The following is a 14,828-nucleotide window of genomic DNA, read 5'->3' as shown; positions in this document are numbered from 1 at the left end:
CAAACTGCCTGACATACAATAATGAGTCAGACACCGGGGATGCCAAGGCCCCAGAGCTGATAGGATGATCGCAAAAGAATTGAGCAGGACACAGATAAGTAGATACCAGAGATGGCAAAGCCCTTTCACGACAAGAAATGTCCTCCAATTGGAAAGTTTAAGGAACTTCCCTAATCACCACCCCAATCCGAAGTAAATTTCTCTTGACTTATAAATGAAAAAAAACTGCTTTCATAAAACCTTTTGCAATCGTAGCTAGCTAGTCCTGTCATCCTACCCTCAGAAAACCTTTGGGAAGAGAAGAGCATCCATTGGGATTGATTGCTTTTAGACTGTGTGTATGTTTTGTACTCCTGTACTGCCTATGTGGGGTTTTTAAATTGTAGCACAGCCCTTTAGGGCTTGATTCGATAGGGTCAGGAAAGGTGATAAAGACACCAGGCTGGGTCTGGAAGGTGGCGGAGGCTTCATGGCCGCAAACTTTGGTCTGAACTGATGCTCTGGGCACCTAGGTAGGCCCAAGACAAAGGCCGGGCCGGCGTGAAGGCCGGGCGGCGTCGGCCCGGGGCGGGGGATGGGCTCCGTGCAGTGGCGGGGCGCTGCGGGCACGAGAGCTCGCGGGTGTGTTGTGTGGGGGTCCCGGGTTCAGAGCCCGTGCGGGGTGCGGGCCGGGGCTCCCGGGAAGTGCGGGGGCCGCCGGGGTGTGCGGGCCAGCGGGGCCCGGCGGCCGGTGCACCTTGCGGGCCGCGGGCGGGGTGTCCGGGCGGGGGGCGGGGGCGGGCCGCGGCTTCGTCGGTCGCGGCTTCGTGCGCCGCGGGCGGGGCCCTCCCGGGGGCGCCGCGCGGCCTGCGCCGCCCCCGCCCGACGGTCAGGCGGCAGGGCGGTCAGCGCCCGCGGGGCCGCGCGGGGAGCGGCCATGTTGGCTGCGTCCTGGGGACGCGGGCGGCCTGAGGGGGGCGCCGTGCGGGGCGGGGGAGACGCGGGGCGGCTGGCGGGCGGGCTGCGCCCCGCGCGGTCCGCTGCGGGTCGGGAAACCGGCCGCGGGCGAGGCGCTCCGGAAGGGTCGCGGCGGCGACGGCGCCGAGCGGAGCCGAGGGGCGGTGCGCGAGGCGGGCCTCGAACCCGGGCGGGGGTTGTCAGCCCTGCGCGCGGCCACCCTGACGCGCTGTCTTTCTCTCCCCTCGCCTCCCGATCCAGGATTCAGAAGGAGCTGGCGGACATCACTCTAGACCCTCCGCCCAACTGCAGGTGAGCGCCTGTCCCCTGGTCCCCCTTCTGAACTGTAGAAGTCTCCTCTTCTCCTTGTTTCGAAGTTTTGCTTTTGTTCATTGGCCGGTGATTGTGGGGCGCTGACCCCGAGCTCACGCTGGAATCCGGCCTGGGCGGAGGCTCCGCCGAGTGTGCGGCCGCCGTGCGGCGGGCCCTCTGAGGGGACGCCTGTCCGCGTGCTTCTGGGACACCCCCTCAGGGCTCCCGAGGGTGCGTGGGACCCAGACGCTTAGGGACATTTCAGTTCAGAAAACTGCCGTCTTTGTTCTTCAAGTTAATGCAGCGGTAACACTGCATCTTCACAAGTTACGTTGTGTGCATTTTTGTGTTGGACTTTGGGCTGACCGATTCAGGATGTAGTTTGTGGCTTTGATAAAGACGTTTTTACTTTATTTTATAGATTTTAACTTTTCCGTAGAGATGTTTTTCCTCAAAATTGCTTTACTCGAACTGTGTGTATATCATGCGTGTTTCAGTTTCAAAACAACTTGATACACGCTTTTGAAGGATTTGGTGATAACTTGATTTTATTTAAAATGGCCACTTGGCTTTTGTTGGGTCAAGGCGGAAGACTGGATGATTTTACTAAATCAACGTGAAGTGACGAAGGACTTGCTGCTGCTGCTGCTAAGTCGCTTCAGTCGTGTCCGACTCTGTGCGACCCCATGGACAGCAGCCCACCAGGCTCCCCCGTCCCTGGGATTCTCCAGGCCAGAACACTGGAGTGGGTTGTCATTTCCTTCTCCAATGCATGAAAGTGAAAAGTGAAAGTGAAGCCGCTCAGTCGTGTCCGACTCTTCACGACCCCATGGACTGCAGCCCACCCGGCTCCTCGTCCATGGGGTTTCCCAGGCAAGAGTACTGGAGTGGGGTGCTGTCACCTTCTCCGCTGAAGGACTTAAGTACTACAGTAGCGCCGTTTGAGAGAGGTTAATTATTCCGTTCTCTTACTCCCACAGTCTGAAAATTAACTGTAACGGTTAAGCTAAATCTTAGTTCTCAGGATTGATAATTGGAATAGGGTGAGGTGTTTTAGAAGTGTACTAAACTTATATAGCATAGGAAGAAGTTGTTACTAGCGAGTAACAATGGTGATAAACAGAATTTAAAATGCGCCTGTGGAAATATTCAGGTTGAAAAACGAAAGGGAATATTTTGCTTATGAACACTGAACTTTCTAAGCTGTGGTTAATGGATTAAGTGGGGAAAGCTTTAACACTGCCGTTTTTGTAACATGTTCTTACGTTCGGTCAAGTGTGGGGTGTTGCTTGGTAAAATCGTGTCCTGTTTTCTGAGTTTGAAATGCCCTTAAACTATAGTTTGTAGCCAGTTAATCGTTCTGGAGGATTTCTCTCTTGGCTTTCAAGAATCTTTTCAGACTGTCTTTCTGAACAGTTGAGAAATGGGCCAGGCTTAGGCCTGGGATATTTTCCTTTTTCATCTTGGTGGCAGCTTACTTCGGCTGGAGGCCTGTGGCTCCCTTGGTTGGTTGTATTGAACCCATGGGCATTCCCCAAGGTATATCTGCTGCCTGTCCTTATCACCCACATATTTGATATCACGTCTCTTCCATGCATGTCTTGTGGATTCAGACAGCTTTAGCTGATCTAGGTTTTAAAACCAAGCTTTTAAAGCATAGTTTCAAAACTAATAATGTTTATCAAGGCATAAACTTCTTTCTTAAATTTACAATTTAAAATTGTAAACAGTTTGAAGGTTTTCATGGGATTAATCATTTTCTTTAAGAAACCAGTTGTCAGTACACTTTAGTTTCCTAGCATTTTAGCTGAGCTCCCGTGTGAGAGATTTGTGTTGCTCAACATGTAGAACTTCTTATCCTTGGAAAACCCTCCTAAAGACCCTTAAAGGTGAAACCTCTGACCATCAATCACCTAAAACTGGATGGGTTGTTGGGTTGTGGACGCTGGGGACACAAGCTTTAACATAAACATTTTGAAAAAATTTTTCTTCAGTTTCAGAGAAAACACAAGACATTTTTATTTTGGGAGGGAAATGTGTATTATGTTGACTTTCAAAAGTAAAGACTGCCTTATTTTTCTGAAGACATTTTTCAGTAGGGCTGTTTAAGTGCTGTGAACTGTGATTTCTACTTTTGGTTGCTTTACTAGTGTTACTGATAGAGTGTTATACAGTACCCCAATAGTCAGCTAACGTAAACGAGTTTGGTTTTAGGTTTTGTGTTGGTACCTTATAGGATTGAATCGTTTACTATTTTAATGTATATTGTTATTTGAGATGGAAATGGGTAATTTGAAGCTACTTTTTGAAGTTCGTGTTCAGCTCTTTGTGATCCCATGGACTGTAGCTCACCAGGCTCCTCTGTCCATGAGATTCTCCAGGCAAGAATACTGGAGTGGGTAACCTTTCCCTTCTCCAGGGGATCTTCCCCACCCAGGGATCCAAACCAGGTCTCCCACATTGCAGGCAGATTCTTTACCTTCTGAGCCACCAGGGAAGCTAGCTTCCAATTAAAATGTGTGAATTAAATGATACATTGAATGTATGCATGTTTATTTCTTTATAATTTTCTTAGCGTTACTCAGCATGAAAACTTGATAGCTTGGTTCTTAACATTTTTTAATTTCGACAATTGTAAACTATATTTTGAGTGAGTTAAATAATTAGCTTTCAATTGATGTATATTAAGCTTTTGTAGAACTGCCTTTCTTCAGTCACTATTGAGTGTGTGGCTTTAAATTTAGCTACATTACTTTATTAAAGTATAGTAGTTGGCGCATAGTAACCTCTCAGTAAACCATTGATTATTGCAGATCAATGGGAGAATTGCTTCTCCTGAAGGTGCACTGGATGTGTTGAGTATTTTTAGCACTTGACAAATATATGTGAACTTACTGAGCTTCCAAACCTGTGTGAAATGCAGTTTCTAACAGTTATGTTTGAGCACATCAAGTTAAATTCTCAGCGTTTCATATTGAGTAGATGTTATTTTGAAGAACAAAATGAGGAATATATTCAGTTGTTGTTCAGTTGTGTGCTACTGTGTGACCCCATGGACTGCAGCACCCCAGCTTCTCTGTCCTTCACTGTCTCCCTGATTTTGTTCAAATTCATGTTCATTGAATCAGTGATGCCATCCAACTATCTCATCCTCTGTCACCTCCTTCTCCTCCTGCCCTCAGTCTTTCCAGTCATCAGGGTCTTTTCCAGTGAGTCGGCTTTTCACATTTGGTGGCCAAAGTATTGGCACTTCAGCATCAGTCTTTCCAGTGAATGTTCAGGGTTGGTTTCCTTTAGGATTGACTGGTTTGATCTCCTTGCTGTCCAAGGGACTCTCAAGAGTCTTCTCTTGCACCACAGTTCGAAGGCATCAATTCTTTGGTGCTCAGCCTTCCTTGTGGTTTAGCTCTCACATCTGTGTATGACTGCTGGGAGAACTGTAGATGGCTTTTACTAGATGGACCTCTGTCTGTTTTTTAAAATGCTGTCTAGATGTGTTACAGTTTTTCTTCCAAGGAGCAAGCGTTTTCTAATTTCACGGCCTCAGTAACCGTCTGCAGTGATTTTGGAGCCCTGAAAATAAAATGTCACTGTTGCCACTTTTTCGCCATCTATTTGCCATGAAGGGATGGGATGGGATGCCATGGTCTTAGTTTTTTGAATGTTGAGTTTTAAGCCAGCTTTTTCATTCTCTTCTTTCATACATTCAGTGACCTCAAAAGTGTTTTAAACTGTATTTTTAAAATTACTGTGTATTGCCAGTTAAATAAAATTCCTTGGTATCTCTGAACTATTACATTTGTGCATATAAATATGATCATAACTAGTCTCCCAGTTCATGTACTGTGCTTTCGGTTAGGCTTTTTCCCCTGCATTTTGGCGCTCTCTCGTTTAGGAGAAGAGTGCTGTCTTAACTACTGTAATGATTTCCTAAAGCATTGGATTGTAAAACTATGCCTTTTAGATAGCTGGTGAACTCTGGGCCCCTGGAGTCAGTTTTGTAGCTGTTATTTACAGCCTGAGGCTCAAGCTTTGCTAAATTGACTAGTTAGAGCTATATAACTAACCTGTAGCCATAAATGTCTGTAGCCTGTATGTCTGCACATAATAAATGACACATTTTGCGCAAGTCCTTTAAACTTCAGATTTCTCTTATTAGATATATCAGAATTTTGAGTAAATACTCATTTAGTGCCTCAAAACCTAAAAATTAAGATTTGAGGCAGGGTGCTATTTAGGACAAAGTGTCTTAGAGAAGTCATTAAACATTTCAGGCATGGGTGAGAATAATTAAAATTTCCTTTTATATGAGATGACTTTATTACATTTTGAGCATTATTTTTGTGTTTTCTAAATATATGAACCCAACTAAGTCAGTGCTTTTTATTTTGGGGGGAGACCTAGAATGAAACCAGATACAGTGGTTTTAAAGTTTTACAGCTACACTTACCCTTTTTTTAGTATGATACAAAGGCTAATGTCAGGAGCATTAAAAAAAATGTAAAGCAGTTTTCTCAACCTTCTTTTCCTCATTGACTGAAAGGGCTGAGCACCTGGCCGGCCTGCCTTGCAGTGTTGTGAAGCTCACAGGAGAGTAAGAGTTTCCTGACGTGTTAGATGGTGATACTGTTAGAGCTGCCCATTTAGCTGCCTTTAACAGCTCATCATTTTTCCTAACATTGCTTGTATTTTATTGCTTGTATTTTAAGTACAATTTTAGGCTGTTACATGATTATAAGAATGTATGTTTTTGAGAGGCTGAGATGCAGAAGTTGTGGAGTAAAGAGTGAAAGATACTCCTGGTGGTCTCTTCTGACCTTGCCCTTAGAGAGGTGCTCTGGGTCAGCACTGATTGTGTCTGCGACTTTACATTTTGTATTCTCTGGTTTTATAAAATCTCCTGGCATTAGTGGTAATAATAGTGAGATGTCAGTTTAGAAATCCCAGGCTGCTAACCTTGGACTGAAAAGAGATGATCCTCTTTGAATAGTAAAGGCTGATCATTTCATCCAAGCATGTTTTGTATGCTTGCTTGGGTTTAAGAAACAGGTTCAACAGAAGTCTTCCTGTACAAAGCCCTGTCTCACCTGCTGAAAAATAGCCTTCCTTGTATATATCTTTAATTTATCTGTTACCTGTCTAAAAGTGAATTGTTTCCCAGATGAGTAGGAACTCTTGTGGGTGTTGTGCTTCCCAAAAGGACCACATTTGTAAATTGTAAAACTATACTGCTGTTGTTTCCCATAAAGCGGAAAAGAATTCCTGTGTGACCCAGCAATTCTACTCCTAAGTGTTGTCCCAAAAGGATTGAAAGCAGGGACTCTGCATTGAGTCAGTGTTCATAGCTGCTCACAGTAGTCAAAAAGTGCAAATAACCAGGTGTCCATCAGCAGATGAGTGGATGCACAAAATGTGGCCTATCCGTATAATGGAATATTTTTCAGCCCCGAAAAGCTGTCCCCACCCACCGCTGCACTGCACACACAGCACGTGGGATCTTAGTTCCCCCGGGGGGGTGAGGGGTGATTGAACCCTCACCCCCCGCAGTGGAAGCGAGAGTCAGCCACTGGACTGCCAAGGAATTCCCGTGGAGTGAAGTTCTGATTCACGCTCTACACCATGAATGAGCTGGAAAATAAGCTAGACAGCAGGACAGACATTATTACATGATTCCGTTTACCTGGTGAGCTAATTAGAACAGGCAGATTGGAGGGTTCCCAGGGGCAGGAGGAAGGGAGAATGGGTAGCTATTCCGTAACAGGGGCAGTTTCTGTTCGGGGTGATGAAAATTTTGCCAACAGATAGTGGTGATAGTTGCACAATGTTGTCTTGTAATTAATGGTACTGAATTTTACACTTTCAAGTGGTTTAAAATGGCAAATTTTGTATTATATACTTTACCACAGTAAAAGAGGGAAAAAGAAAAAGACTATATTGCTGTTAAAATGTTGTTGGCATCTGAAGGGAAAATTGCTTGTGGTTTAGGGGGCAACACTACAGTTTTTTGGATTTGTGTAAAGGAATGTTAGGTTCCTTTCATAAACCTTTAGTGCCTGTCACATGTAAAAGTCGTTGCCTTCAGGGACTTCGTTGTTTCGGAATCTTGGTAAGAAATGCACATATAGATCTTGGGTTGTACTCGGAAGTGTCGGTAGTACTTGCAAAGTAGTAAGTGCATGTGACGTTTTTTTAAAGGTTCAGAGGAGTGCGATATTACCTGGCATGAGGGTTCGTATCTGGGGCCGCGCAGGAGAGCAGAAGTGAGTGGAGAGAGTGAGGGAGCCTGCTGCGGGACAGGGGGTGCCTGTGCAGGCCACGGGGTCACAGGAAAGCAGCCAGGGCACTGCTGGGCGCCAGGGAGCCAGTGTGTGGCCAGGGGCTTCCCGGGTGGCTCAGTGGAGAAGAACCTTCCCGACAAGCAGGAGCCGTGGGTTCCATCCTGGTTGGGGATGATCCCCTGGAGGAGGAAATGGCAACCCACTCCAGTATTCTTGCCTGGGAGCACCCATGGACAGAGGAGCCTGGTGGGCTACGGTCCATAGCGTTGCAAAGAGTTGGACACAACTTGACAACTAGACAACAGCAAACGAGGCAGTGAGAAGGGGTGGGAGAAGCAGCAATGAAACACGTGCTCCTCGGGGTCACCGGCAGGCTTCGGGTGTGACTTCCTGGTGCTGGAGGGTCTCCAGAAACCCTTCAAACCGGAAGTGTGATCCAGTTAGAGCTGAGCATCCAGACAGAGAAGCAAGGGCTGCATGGAACTCCTGCTGCAGAGTCCAGGTGAGAGGGCAGGTGGGCCTGGGATGGGGGCAGGTGGTGGCCTCAGAGTGGAGAGGGGAGAGCGGTGGAGAGTACTGGAGGCAGAGACCTTGGCCACTGATTGAGGTGTGGGCTGCTTGAGAGGGCTCAGGGGTCCGGGGAAGACGGTGGTGCCGTGAGCACAGGCTGGGGAGGCTGGGAGACTGGCTCCCGCTCCCGGGGTGAATGCTTTGTGGACCCTGTACACACGGCGCTGAGCACCCTGCTGCTCCTTGGTAGGCCATCAGTCAGGACTTGCATGTTGATGGTACGCTTAGGCTTATTATTATCAGTCATCGAGCTCTCAAATCTATCTCACCTATTGAGATTAGACAAGTTAGACTTACAAACTACCCAAAGGACAGCAACCACGATTCTTGTTTTTATTCTGATCCTACATATTCTTTTCCCCCAACTTTTTAAATCTGGAAACTTTCAAACTACAGAAGAGTTGAAAGAATATTACAGGGAGCACCAGCCTTCACCCCCATACATCAACTGTTAAAACTGTACCTGTGCTTTGCCTCCATCTCATCTCTAAATACGGAGAAGGCAGTGGCACCCCACTCCAGTACTCTTGCCTGGAAAATCCCATGGATGGAGGAGCCTGGTAGGCTGCAGTCCATGGGGTCGTGAGGGTCAGACACGACTGAGCAACTTCACTTTCACTTTTCACTTTCATGCATTGGAGAAGGAAATGGCAACCCACTCCAGTGTTCTTGCCTGGAGAATCCCAGGGACAGGGGAGCCTGGTGGGCTGCCATCTATGGGGTCGCACAGAGTCGGACATGACTGAAGCGACTTAGCAGCAGCAGCAACATCTCCATATATTTATTTTGCAGAACCATTTGGAAGTGAGTTGGGATGCCTGTGTGTGGGTTTCTGTGCATTGTGTGTGTGGGCTGGCGGGGTGCCGAGGCTGGGGCTGGCCGTGGGCGACTCCGGTAGATGCGAAGGTGGGTAATGACATCCACCCGATCGCCCCGGGAGGAGGAGAGTTGAGATTTGCACTCTGAGGGATGGGGGAGCAGCGAGGCCCTGGCCAACACAGATGCCAAGTAGGGGGGAGCTCTGAGCTGCAGGGGAGGGCAGGGAAGTTTTTCCTGTGGTCGTGAAGTATAAAGCGCACTCTGTAGACGCAGAGGAAAAGAGTGAGAAGGCAGGAGAGGGAGCGGCAGGGTTCTTTGAACACAGTTTGTAGGGAAGACAATAGGGTCAGAACTGAAATGGGAAAGTGAGCGCTGGTCGCGCCCAACTCTTTGAACCCTGTGGACCGCAGCCCGCCAGGCCCTCCTGTCCACGGGCTTCTCCAGGCACCGACACTGGGGTGGGTGGCCGTGCCCCTCTCCAGGGGCTCTTCTGGGCCCAGGGGTCAAACCCCTGTCTCCTGTCTCCTGCATGGGCAGGTGGATTCTTTGCCACTAGCGCCACCTGGGAGATGGTGAGTGGAAAAGCGTGTGTTTTGGAAGGCTGCTGCCCCCAACCTGATGGTGGAGTGACCGTGTCTAGAGGACTGAAGCCTCTGTGGCCCTCGAGGAACACTCCACTCCAGCTGCTGGAAAAGCAGCACCCGCCCCCGTGTCCTTCCGTTCGTTCTTTCCTGGGAGACTTGAAGTTCCTTGAGAGCAGGGATTACGTCTTTGCATCCCTACGTTGTCCAAGAGAGAGTAGATAAACTACAATACATGTTTGTTAAATTAAAATACAAACACAGTAACCCAATTTGAGTCTGATAGTTTAATGGGATGCCCTCATTACCCTCTTCAGAAATTACTGGAAAGAGCTGGAGAAACGGCCATCGCAGTTTACAGCTGTCCATTGCTGGCTGTCTTTCCAAGATGGCATCCAGTCTCTCTCGGCAATTTTCACCTTCCCGGCATCACAGAGGAACTCTTTGTGGTATGAAAGACGGTGCTACAGCTAGTTTGGGAAGATGTATGCAGGAAATACCAGTACCAATGTTCACGGGTTTTGACTTCAGAAGATTAGTTTGCCAAGAAGTGAGCATGGGTTTAGGGGTGCTGAGTAAATTGGGCTTCCCTGAGCGGCTCCCTGTGCCCAGAGCCTTTCCAGAGTGGGGTATGTGGAGGTGCTGGCACCTGCTAGAGGCATCTGACAGATTCCCCACCACCAGCGAGTGAGGTAGGGCTGCGTAATGAGCCCGTGCTTGTTCCGCCTCTCCTATGCAGTCGTGCCCTGAGTGAAACAGCAGGCCCAGTACCTGCTGTCAGAGTGTGCTCCTTACCCCTGGGAAACCTCCTCCTCCAGAGGCGGAGGCACTCAGCAGGGCTCCTTGCTGGAGCGTGCCAGTGATGGTGGGCTGTTGTAGAGTCCTGGCCACGCTTTGTTGTCGTTTAATCACGGAGTCATGTCCCACTGCTTGTGACTCTGTGGACTGTAGCCCGCCAGGCTCCTCTGTCCATGGGATTCTCTAGACAAGCATGCTGGAGTGGGCTGCCATTTCCTTCTCCAGGGGATCTTCCTGACAGGGAATCGAACCCACGTCTCCTGCGTTCTGGGTGGACTCTTTACCACTAAGCCACCAGGGAAGCCCTGTGCCACACTACGTAGCTTATGATAAACTTGCAGGAGGCCAAGGTGATGTTTCCGTCAGGAAGGTCCTGTTGACTTTGCATAACTGAGCGCCAGAGAATTGATGCTTTTGAGCTGTGGTGTTGGAGAAGACTCTTGAGAGTCCCTTGGACTGCAAGGAGATCCAACCAGTCCATTCTGAAGGAGATCAGCCCTGGGATTTCTTTGGAAGGAATGATGCTAAAACTGAAACTCCAGTACTTTGGCCACCTCATGCGAAGAGTTGACTCACTGGAAAAGGCTCTGATGCTGGGAGGGATTGGGGACAGGGGAGAAGGGGACGACAGAGGATGAGATGGCTGGATGGCATCACTGACTTGATGGATGTGAGTCTGAGTGAACTCTGGGAGTTGGTGATGGACAGGGAGGCCTGGAGTGCTGCGATTCATGGGGTCGCAAAGAGTCGGACACGACTGAGCGACTGAACTGAATTGAACTGAAGTTACCACTGGGTTTTGTTACCTGGGCAGCATACTGTTCATTAATACTGTAATCACAGGGGGTGCAGAGCTCTCCTGGGCCAGGCCTAAGCTGTTTTTTTGGTAGTTCGGCGCATCAGTCACCTTCCCTGGTGGCTCAGACAGTAAAGCGTCTGCCTGCAACACGGGAGACCTGGATTCGATCCCTGGGTCGGGAAGGTTCCCTGGAGAAAGAAATGGCAACCCACTCCAGTATCCCTGCCTGGAAAATCCCATGGACAGAGGGGTCACAAAGAGTCAGACACGACTGAGTGACTTCCTTTCCTTTTCCTGAGGAGGAGCGTGGACTTGAGACACAGAGAGTTGAGATGTGTGCACTTGGGAGAAGCCAGCTTGTAGAGGTTCTCAGAGGCCTCCAGCTCATCTGGAGAGGAAGGCACGAGAAGAGAGTCAGGCTGAAGACCTGGGATGCCTTCTAGACAGAGGTGGTGGAGGCTGAAAGAGAAGCCAGAGGAGGACACAGAGAGAAAGGAGGAAAAGGAAGAGCAGGGGGTCAGGAAGCAGCGAGTGGGAAGAGTTTTGAGTGGAGTGGCCATCAGCTCTGAAGCAGTGCTGCTGAGGTGGGAGGCGCGGAGACCAGCAGGTGGGTGTCGGGTTTTACACCTTCTCGCTGTCGGTGACCTCCATGAGACAGAGCCAGTAGAGGGGCTGACTGTGGAGAAGGAAAAGGTGTTTATGTGTGTTACTTTTCCCAACTAGCAGATTTCATTGTGTTTATCTAGGGAAGTGATTCGGTGTTGCCAGATTTTTACACTAGTGTAATTGTTCTTAACATTGTGTATATTATTTCTCTTGGGAGGGGGTCTGTCATTTTCAATGAATTCTCAAAAGGACTGGGGGGGGGGTTCCTTTTCCCTTCCTTCACTAGAAAAGTTCCTGCTTTCCTAGATTCAAGGCCTTTGTGATCGTTGCGGCTAACAACTGTGGCGTGGATGCCGTATGTAAACAGTGCAGAGGTTCATATGTTGTATTTTGATAAATCCCTTCTGCTGGACTTGGTTTGAAAATACTAGGCAGTGGATAAATTGGAAAATCAGTAAATTGCTGCTTGCATCCTTCAACTTTTTTACCTGCTTTGATTTGCAGTGGTTTGTGCTTTTCACACTTGTGAATGCCCTAGAATAAATGGGTTTATGTGTTTACTTTTAACACACCGGAAGTTATTCATCATAGTTGATTTTTTTTCAGCCTTTTAAGGTTGACTGTCACGTTGTTTTACATTGAATGTACCTGGAACTCTTAAAGATCTTACAAGCATCACCTTTCCAATCATCTTCCAGCCCCATTTTATTAATTTGTTTCAGATTATCCCAGGCACTCTTGGGGCTGTGTAACTTGATAATTGAAACTGACCCTTTTTCTGAGGTTGATTCTCCAGACACTTACTTGTAAGTTGCACACCGTATGCCCGGACAGTAAGGCGCCTGGGGTTACTGCTGCGCGTGGGCGATAGGTTGGTCTCCCCTGGCTCCTCCCATCAGAGCCACGTGTTCACGCAGCAGTCACGCAGAGAAGCAGATGCCAGCTTCCCATTCCGGGTGGGAGCAGGGGTGGGGGGTTGCACAGCTGTCCTAAGGGATCTAGTTGGTGTCTGGTTACTCACCTCACAAAAGTTGTCAGTCAAAGCACTACGCTTTTAGCTCCAAAATACACTGTATTTCATTGACATTATTCCACTTTGTTCAAAAATGGAATTTTGGATTATGATTGCTATTTTTCACTTTTTAAAACAGTCAGAGGTCATTATAGTAAATGAGTACTTGGAGGAGAAATTATTTATGATCTCTCTTATTCAAATAATTTTGATAAATTTGTAAGGTAACACTGATGACACAGACTACCTTCACTTGCATGGTGGGGGGCTTCCGACTTGAGTCCCGCTGCTGGCTCACGTGGGGAGATGGAGGCGTCTCATTTAAGACTGGCCCAAATTATTTTCCAGTCTGCTGTTCAGTTACTCAGTTGTATCTGACTCTACGACTCCATGCTTCCCTGGTGGCTTAGATGGTAAAGTGTCTGTCTGCAAGGCAGGAGGCCTCGGTTCGATTCCTGGGTCGAACCAGAGAAGGAAATGACAACCCGTTCCAGTATTCTTCTCTGCAGAATCACAGGGACAGAAGAGCCTGGCCTACAGTAGATGGGGTCGTTTGGATAAGTTAGTGGCTTAGACCACCTGGAAGAGTCAGAGCAAAGGTCTGGGAGTTGATGACAGAATAAAGAAATTTTCTGGGTTGGGAGACATTCAGCCAGTTGAGAGTATTTGTTGGTGTCACAGAAGCATTAGGTACTGGCAGAGGAAGACCGACAGGAACTGTGGAACCACAAGGGGTTTGGTTACGTGGCACTTTGCTCCCCAAATAACTTAAATTTCTCCTGCCACCATCAAAGCCCTTCCTCCTTTATGGAAATGTATGTCAGTGTTAGGAAAGTTACTGGAATTGGCTTTGTAAAATTTTATTTCTTAGCTGACTCTGCTAGAACACATTTATCCTAAAGAAAAGAAGATGGTTAAAGTGGTGTCCATCAAAGATTCTGAAAGAAAACATTTGTTTTATAACAAGCACCCAGGAGGATTTTATATATATATATGAACACGAGAGCGAACTTTTCCTCTAACCTAAGTAAGCAGTTGAGCAGATGTGCCCTAAGTGGTGATAGTAATGTGTGAGCAGAGACTGGCAGTAAAGGCAGCAGTGCCTTGTATTACTGATAGTGTGTGGTTCTGCTTTGGCCTTGGTCCTTTTCCTGAGTAACCCTTTTAAGGAAAGTCCTCAGAATGCATACGTTTATTCTTCAGCCTGATTGGCAGGCCCCCAGAAAGTGCTGCTGATCTGTAGCTCAGAATACTGAGATGTTTTCACATCCAAAATTTATTTATTACATAGTAAACATTGCCAAGAGCTTCACAGGTGGCTAGGTGGTAAAGAGTTCACCTGCCATTGCAGGAGATAATGGGTTCGATCCCTGGGTAGGGAAGCTTCTCTGGAGAAGGAAATGACAACCCGTTCCAGTATTCTTCTCTGGAGAATCACATGGACAGAGGAGCCTGGCCTACAGTCCATGGGGTCGTAGTGAAAGAAAATGAAAGTGAAATCGCTCAGTCATGTCCGACTCTTTGCGACCCTGTGGGCTGTAGCCCACCAGACTCCTCCATCCAGGGGATTCTCCAGGTAAGAATACTGGAGTGGGTTGCCATTTCCTTCTCCAGGGGATCTTCCTGACCCAGGGATCGAACCGAGGCCTCCCCCACTGCAGGCAGACGCTTTACCATCTGAGCCACCAGGGAAGCATTCATTGGGTCGTAGAGTCAGATACAACTGAGTAAGTGAACAGCAGACTGGCAAATAATTTGGGCCAGTCTTAAAATAAACCATACATTAAGGACACAGTTCTTGTTAGAACCAAAATTTGAAATTGCTTTTTGCTCTTCCTGGCCATGGCCGCGGGATGCTGTGTAGATATAAGAATTTCTTTTACTGCCGTGTACTATAACTGTTTGCATTTAGACATACTGGGAGGAACTCCTGTCTTACAGGGCCTGCAAGTTAAAATCCATGGTTACGAAAGAAACCCTAAACAGTCATTAGGCTCTTGGAGCCCCAGTCAGTTGTTACGATGGAAGTTCTGTAGCTTGGAGGATTGGACGTTCCCTTCTCTGAGTTTCTGTGTCCCGTTTACTGTGAGATGAGTGACGTTTCATTCACAGGTGAC

General features: G+C 47.9%; 1 protein-coding gene across 2 annotated transcripts in view; it reads left to right on the top strand.

Moving 5' to 3' along the window:
* Nucleotides 1-14,828, top strand: part of UBE2E1 (ubiquitin conjugating enzyme E2 E1) — a 64,081-nt gene that overhangs the window by 3,566 nt on the left and 45,687 nt on the right. Inside the window, exon 3 of one of the 2 annotated variants that reach the window (XM_061404721.1) lies at nt 1,198-1,248. The exons of the other annotated variant lie outside the window; for it this stretch is intronic. Coding sequence (XP_061260705.1) covers nt 1,198-1,248 — 51 coding nt within the window. The remainder of the gene's footprint in view (nt 1-1,197; nt 1,249-14,828) is intronic. 2 annotated transcript variants of the gene reach the window in all.

The sequence above is a fragment of the Bos javanicus genome, chromosome 27 (assembly GCF_032452875.1).
Source record: "Bos javanicus breed banteng chromosome 27, ARS-OSU_banteng_1.0, whole genome shotgun sequence".
In the NCBI taxonomy this organism is placed as follows: domain Eukaryota; kingdom Metazoa; phylum Chordata; class Mammalia; order Artiodactyla; family Bovidae; genus Bos; species Bos javanicus.
The sequence above is the reverse complement of the archived record's forward strand: the minus strand, read 5'-3'. Positions and strand labels throughout refer to the sequence as shown.